The sequence below is a fragment of the Oryza glaberrima genome, chromosome 8 (genome assembly GCF_000147395.1).
Source record: "Oryza glaberrima chromosome 8, OglaRS2, whole genome shotgun sequence".
Taxonomy (NCBI): domain Eukaryota; kingdom Viridiplantae; phylum Streptophyta; class Magnoliopsida; order Poales; family Poaceae; genus Oryza; species Oryza glaberrima.
The window spans coordinates 7,121,935-7,129,893 of record NC_068333.1 but is presented as its reverse complement, the minus strand read 5'-3'; the positions used below and the strand labels follow the sequence as shown (position 1 = coordinate 7,129,893).

Sequence of the window (7,959 nt, the reverse complement as noted above, 5' to 3'; positions counted from 1 at the left end):
CCCGAGTCCGAGAGAGAGAGAAACAACACCACCACCACCATCACCAACGACACCGAGACGGAAGGAAGGAGAAGAAGGCGAGAGAGAGAGAGTAGTTCACTTCCCTCCTCTCCTCTCCCTCTCTTCCCACTCTCACGTCTCCTCTCTTCCCCTCCGCGAAGCAACGGGGGGCGAGGCGACGGCAGCGGAGGAGGAGGAGGAGGCGGCGGCGGCAGCCGAAACCCCAAGAAAACGCCGCCCCTTTTTCTTTCTTTCTTGCCTTGCACAGCCTCCTCCTCGATCCGTCGCGCGTTCGTCGGGCGAGATCCCTCCTCCTCCTCCTCCTCCTCCTCCTCCTCCGGTTTCCCCCGCGTGCGAGATTGAGCCTGGAAGCCCATTCAGCGGCGGGGTTGGGGCGGCAGGCGGCTGTGAGGTTCTTGATTTGATCTGTGGTTGTTGTTGAGGTTGTGGTTGGGCGCCATGGCGGCGGCGGGAGGGCTGGAGCAGTGGCAGAAGGACGGGTTCTTCCAGGCCGCCGAGGAGGTGCAGGAGTCGGCGGACTTGTCAGTGCTTCTTCTCTTCCTTCCTTCCTTTTCTTGTCCTGTCATGTGTGTTCATCTGGGGTTGAACCGAGATTGGATTTTCATGTTCGTTCGTCGTAGAGAGATTTGATTGATTTTTTTTTTGTGTGTGTGTGTGTGTTATTTACTTTGGGAAGATTTGATTGATTTCAGCGCGTGACTGCTGGTGTATTCGGTGATGCTTTTCTTCTTGCTCGTGTGTTTTGGTGTTATATGTGTTTGTTAGGGGATTATGGGTGGTTGTGGCTGCAAATAAGATGAGGTTTTGATGAATGTTTGTTGGTAAATTTTCTTGGATGGAGTCTTTCCTGGTTTGGTTGGTGAACTACTGTTAACATTGTGCAGTACTCTGTCTTCTTTGTTGACGTCAGTGTGCGATATCAATATATTAGAGTTATTTAATGGGGATTTTATTTCTCTACTTATGAGATGCTATGAATTTTTGGTGATTTATCCATGCTGGTTTTGATTTATCTCTTCTATATTTATATGGTTTGGTGGCGGGTGTGTTCCCCAGTCAAATTGTTATATATTGTTCAACTAGACAATTTGTGCTTGATATATTACCATATGGAGAATGATTATTTATTAGCTGTTAAGGATGTGGAGGTTTTTCCTAGTTTGCCATGCCAAGTTCTTAACTTTGGTGAATTCTTCTTTCAGGATGGAATCTATTTATAGAACTTGGATGCGGGAACGCGATAGCGGAGCTAATTTAGAGGAGCTGAGCGATTTGCAAAGGGAGCTGAAGACAGCATTAGGAACTGCAAAGTGGCAGGTGTGTTTTGTCCTAACATTTAGTTGTTGACTTACTCCTACATTCATTCTATATTCATTCATGTGGTAGACTAGTTTATCCATTGTCTTGCTAATGGTTGGTAGTGTCCGCCTTGCAGTTGGAGCAGTTTGAGAGAGCTATAAGCATGAGCAATGATAAGTATTCTTTGGAAGAGGGTACATTGGCCAGGCGTCGGCAGTTCGTTGTAGCAATGGAGGACCAGATTTCTCAAGTAGAGAAACAAATAAATGATTACTCGATTGACAATGATAGGCGAGGGCTCAACTGGGTAAAGTTAGATGATGAGGAACGTGATGATCTTGTGGCTTTCCTTTCAGCACCTGCACAGTTATCTCAAGATACAAAGAAAAGAGACAACACTTACCATAGTCCATCAAAACAAAAGAATGTGTTGATTGGCGCGAATGATCCCAGGGACATGGCTGCAATCAGTAAAGACCGACATAAAACTGAAGCATTATGCAGAGAAATTTCAAATGGTCAGAGTGAAGCTTGTTGTCTAGCCGAGCAGTTAAATGGTCACAGTACAAGCCCGAGTTCTGGTGGTGAACACTGGAAGATCGATATTTCTGATGATAAAGACGATGATAGAAAATTGTCCCCTAACAAGGTCGAGGCATCAAGTCAGGCAACTGCATTTTCTGGTATCATGAAAACCACCGAATCTTTCACAAGAGTAAGATGGTTGAGGAATAGCTTGTGGAAAGCCAAGAGTGATGAACATCTTCCGTTAAGATATGATATGCCAAATCACTTAGACTGGAGGGTTATAACCTTATTAGCACAGGTATAACTACTAACCCTGCTGAGAGGAGTTATTGTAGATGAAAGAATTAAAGAAATAACCCCCCCCCCCCCCCCCCCCCGGTTTTGCATTTACTTGGTACCTTTGACTGAAATGTCCTCCACAAATACTTGACACAATGCTATCCCCAATGCAAACATTACCATTTTATCCTTCTAGCTGCCTAGAGAAGGATATAAAGTCCGGCGTGCGCGCCAAATGTTGCCTCTTTTAAAAATTTAAACTATTTCTAATCCACTGGTTATTAGCGACAAGGGGTTATTGTTAGTGTGTGCACCCAACTAGCATAGGTACCAACAAGAAGACATAACAGTAGCAACTGCATCTTTTTCTCCTGGAGGTCAACACAGGTGCATTTTTGCCGTTCTCTTGTCACAAAATACACGTGTAGCAGTAAAAAGTGCCAAGTAAATGCAAATGGACGAAGGATAAAGTTTCATTATGCTGTCTAATTTGATTTAAATAAACAAGTCATATGACTTTAGACTTTTAGCTAATTTTCAACATATGTGCCCTTTGTCATTTTCTTACAGAGGTTTAACGGGCTTACTGAAAGAAGCAGGAGTTGTTTCAGCGGTTGGAAGGAAAACTCTAGAGTATCTGGAAGGATGGGTGGACTTCATATACAAGGGCCGCAATACAACACTCAGTTTGGTCGTTCCATTCGAATAACCCTTTTACTGGTGTTGAGCATCTTTCTGATTGGTTAGTGTCAAACTTACCTTCCTTCTACCTTTACAAATGCATTTTTCACTCCTAGATTGTATCCACATTCAGAATAGGAAAGAGTAATTGATACGTTATGATTTTGGAACATCTTTTGTGTTTTGTCCTATCCTGCACCGATGTCTCCATTTGTGCAGGTTTTGCATGCCTATCGAACCGTCATATATCTGTTTTATCATCATAAATATACCATATACTGCTTCAGATACATATACTTTAGGATGATTTCATGTTTCTATATGATATAAATCATTGTACTGTTCTATCCATTCTAATAATTTAATTATGTCATATGCAGTGCCATTTCTCGTGTACTCAGCTTGACAATGCTCATATTGGTGGCTGCTGGTAAAGGAAAAAGTATCCGATATTGTACTTGCAAACCGTGGTTGGTGTTATTCACATGCTCAGATGAAACAACGAGCGGGTAATTACAGATGGAGCTGTACATAGGAGGGGAAAAAGAAACAAAACGGGAACGATTTCATTTGTGGAGAGGAAAAAGAAACAAAACGGGAACGACTTCATTTGTGCAATGCAAAATTTCCAAGATCAGAAAACGTGTTGTCACCAGCAGAAAATCATCCTGAGATGGATCCATAGTTAATGGCTATTTGGAGTCTGTTGTGATGGATGATTCATTGATTCCTGCCAATTTCTCCTTGCTGCTGTACCCTCACCAAGGCAATTGTAAAAAAAAAAAAATGTAGAGCTGTTGGGAAATGGATTTGAACGACTATTGTGAATGATTTATACAATTTGTGGAAGTGAACAGTTTCGGTGAAATGAACTGTTTGGCTGATCTGAAGGCATTTCATCAGAAAAAAACATTCAGAAGCATGCGAGATTCTTTGTCCACAGGTGATTCTGTAACACCTTGTTCCCCCCTAATTCTTAAACCGTACTTGAGGATTTGTAGATAGTATATCGCCCTTGCTTGTCTTACCATTAGCAGTAGTATAATTAATCTGGAAACGAAGAGTTCATCTGTATAAGAACATTTCTGTATAGATAGCAGTCCCAGCTTGTGTATGGCTTCTCTGCTCACTTCTAACACTCACCACTCGTGTCAGTCCTACCTAGTTGAGGCAGAAAAAGAACACACTTGTAGATCAGCGATGACAATGTATCGGATAGTACATCTAGCTCCGGTATCCTATCTATTAATGAGGATGTAGTACAAAAAATTTCAACTTGAGTCACCCTATAGCTAATATTTTTACTTTAGACTGGGTAAGATCACCTTTGTAACACTTTGAATCACCCTAAGTCACTTCTCTAGCTGTATCTACTAGTCTTGCAAAGAATAGTCTACACGCAAGTTCAGAAAGATTACTCGTTTACAGGTGTCGATATGCTTAAAGTCATTGATGTGCTCAAGAAAAGTTTTTTTTGTGTGGTTCAAAGTAATCTAATCCAAAGTGGAAAGATGGGTTAAAGAGTGATCCAAATTAAAACTTTGATAATAAAAGGTGATCCTAAATGCAATTTACTCTAAAAATAATTTAAAAAAAAGCCTTTTGTGCGTGTATGATATCGCGTTCGGGAAGATAATGTTCAATGGATACTAATTACGGTAAATAAAATAGATATTCCATGATAAACTGTCCAGTTTGCAAGCTCTAGGCCTTGCCCAATAGCAGTCATGGCCTCATAGCCCACGTAGTTAGGGGTAGCAATGTTCTCGTCTGCGAGGGCGCCGGTGCCGGCTATGTCCTTCGTGATCAGGGAGTGAGGGGGAGGATCCGCCACCTTCCCCCTCCTCCCTCATCCTTTTTCCTCAAACACAATCTCCTCTCCATGTGGCCATTAAGGTGGAAGAGTTCCGCAACGGCGGGTGTACGATAGGGTAGGCTAGTTCCTCCCATCTTCGCTCTCGCAATCAGTCCTGATGATGGAAGGAAGCAGAGTTGACGGATGGGATTGCGGTGGCAAGGTGGACTAGATCTGCATCTCCTTCCCTCTCACTTTGAGGCGGGGAACTCCGCTTGGGAAGGTTTGTTCAGTGATGGAATTTGAAGCAAAGACTTAGAAGAAGATTGAAACTTAGTCTTCTAGTTTTCTTTCTTAGTTGTCTAGCTTTTTTTTTCTTATCTTTTTTCCTTAGTTTTGAGGCTTGGAGTTTAAGAACTCATGTAACTTCTGTGTATATTCACTTATGGATATAGATGCTAGATTTCTATCTATTATCTAAACAGCAATATTCCCGTTTGGGTGGGGTCGGTGAGAATTTTATCCCATGGGTTTAGGTTGTGTTCATTTCAGGAGGATGGGAACTAATCCCTCACGCGTATAAAATGGAGCGGTTCATTAGCACGTGATTAATTAAGTATTAGCTAAACTTTTTTTAAGAAAGGATCAATATGATTTTTTAAATAACTTTCGTATAGAAACTTTTTACAAAAAACACACCGTTTAGCCATTTGAAAAGCGTGCGCACAGACAACCGGGGGGAGTTGGGAACCCTAGAAACGAACCCAGCCTTAATGGGGTGGTCCCTAAAAATATGTGCGCGCAAGCTTAGGGATGAATTTTCGCATGCAGGACCAGATAGTAGAAGTTGTGAAATATTCTTACCATTTTTTAATATATGACACAATTGACTTTTGGTATCACCTTTCATTATTCGTTTTACTAAAAAAAATTGTGCAAATCTAAAAAATATAAGTAATGCTTAAAGTTCCTTAAGTGATAAATAAAACCATAACAAAAGAAAAGAAATTTACTTAAATTCTTTAATGAAACGAATAGACAAACATAATGTAAAAATATCAACGACATTATATATTATAAACCGGAGGTTGTATATTATAGTTAATTATAATGTAAAATATCAATTTGCGTTACATATTAAAAACAGAAGGTAGCATCTTATAGCTAATTATGTAGCCCAAAAGGCCTAATAGACATATGAGTATATGATACAGCATAAAACAGATGGCCATGATGCCTCTTCTTCACCTCGATTAGGGATCGGGGACTTGACCCAGACAAGACACAAATATTAGGGAATGACCTAATATTAAATAATTAAAAGTGGTGATGCTTCGATTATCACCCTGGGCGTTTCTCACTTGATCCAGGCAAGGGTTGGATGAAGCTTACCAACTCAACTGTCCCATTGCCAACCCTGTGCAAAACAACTATACTGGTGTAATAATGCAACGAACAATGCACAATGATGTGCGCTTAACTGCTACTAGTATTAGGCATATTAGTTGTTGCTATGCCCTAATCCAGTTGCATTATGGATACGTTGCATACTTGCATGGTTGAATGGCTATTGCTTACGTGGTGTATACGGCTGTTGGCTGTTGCTTTGACATAAGTATTTGCGATAGAGATTATCCGTGTTCAAATCCATATTTGACAATTTGACAATGTTGATGTCCGACTCTGATTCCCAATATAAAATATGGGTTAGGATATGGAAAAGGAAAATTTGACCGAACCTGATCTAATTTTATCCCAACTGAGCCTAGCCTCACGTTGTGCTTTTTAGGCCGTATTAGGTTGTTTTAGGCGTTTTTAGTTTTTTTTTCAATTTCTTTGATTTAATTGTGCATATATGATAATTCAGAATCAAATCTCTAGACATAATTGCGGATAATAGTTCTGATATTATATTAATTGTAATTAAAATGTTCCCTAAATGTATTAGTCTTCCTCCTCCCCTGAGCTATATAATCCGACTTCCTAAGTCCACGCTTCTCGCTTATTCCGTCTCTCGCTCCGCGTGCACAACACATAGTGCAAGCAACATTTCCATCCAACGCCGTTCATTTGTGTCCCGTACAAAGAGGGGTGAAAAATTGAGACTTTTTAGCAACTTGTGATTGCGCACGATATCTTCGTTCTCTTCGTTCACGATCTACATGCTAAAATTGTTTGCACGTCGAATTCAAAAGCTACCTCAGATATCGTCGGAGATCTCCTAGGCAAGTGAGTGATTCCACTTCTACCACTATTAATATGACATTTGCGATTTTAATGATTTTTTAACTTCAAACTCCATTTGTTGTGTTGATTCTAGTTGTTATTGTTATGCAACTATGTTGTTACTTATGGCCATAATAGACTAGAAATTATTTAAGAAGTAGTACTAGCAACCAACACTAGCAAGAGTTGAACGGGCGACGGAGAAGAAAATAGATAGACAAGAGAGATACACCCTCTATAAAAAAAGAATAAAATGCTAGTTATGAATCTAGACCGGTGCTTGTCCAGATTCATAGCCATGATTTGAGTTTTTTAGGACGGAGGAAATATGATTAAAAATGGAAAAGGATAGGTTAATAATATGTGGGACTTAATATTTTCTGTTAGCTGAGCTTGCTTGGTGGCTGTGCGGTTAGCAAATGCTATCATAAGGATGAGAGGATGAGATGTTAGCATCGATATTTCTTAGATCTGGGTATTTATTTGTAGCTCCAGAAATCCTTTGATCCAGATCTGGATATGATTGATAACAGTTGGATGAATCAATTTGTTTTTTATTACAAAGAAAATATAAAATTCTAAATAATTGTAATTTAACTTACAAAGTCGTAGATCTCGATCTAAAAGCTGTGGTATGCATGCTTGTACCTCGAGTAATGCTAAGAGCAGGTACAATATCAGGCTATAAGCTAGCTATAACCATATATCTAGAAGAAAAGAGAAGAGAGAGAAGACAACGGGCTATAGATTTATAGCCAGCTGCAACATGGACTTCAAGACATTATGTGTGTATGAGATGTGGGACTGAATATTAATAGTGTGGTATATTTTTATAGTTAACTATTGTATGAATGAGCTATAGATGATTTAGAGCCAGGCTATTCTAATCGCATTGAACTTCAAGGGTTAGGCCGTGTTTTTTTCCCAATCTCATGCTTTTTTGGGCCAGGCCGTGTTTTCCCCCACTTTTTGGGTGTTTGGGCCGTGAAAAATAAGCCCAATCGGGCACGACGAGCCGAGCCGAGTCGATAGATCGGCTCATGAGCTGGTCCACAGAGCCATCCTCTCCACAGTGGCTGGACCCGGTCCACGGGTCGGCTCGTGCACCCGTCTCCTTCCTCTACTCCCCC

The 7,959-nt window shown here is 40.6% G+C and overlaps 1 protein-coding gene across 1 annotated transcript; it reads left to right on the top strand.

The window, feature by feature from the left end:
- LOC127782639 (uncharacterized) lies at window positions 1-3,676 on the top strand. The gene is made up of 5 exons (XM_052309908.1): window positions 1-542; window positions 1,224-1,338; window positions 1,457-2,146; window positions 2,698-2,869; window positions 3,189-3,676. Exons 1-5 carry the CDS (start codon window positions 460-462, stop codon window positions 3,212-3,214), a joined length of 1,086 nt encoding a protein of 361 aa, XP_052165868.1. The 5' UTR covers window positions 1-459; the 3' UTR covers window positions 3,215-3,676.
- The last annotated feature ends 4,283 nt before the right edge of the window (window positions 3,677-7,959 follow it).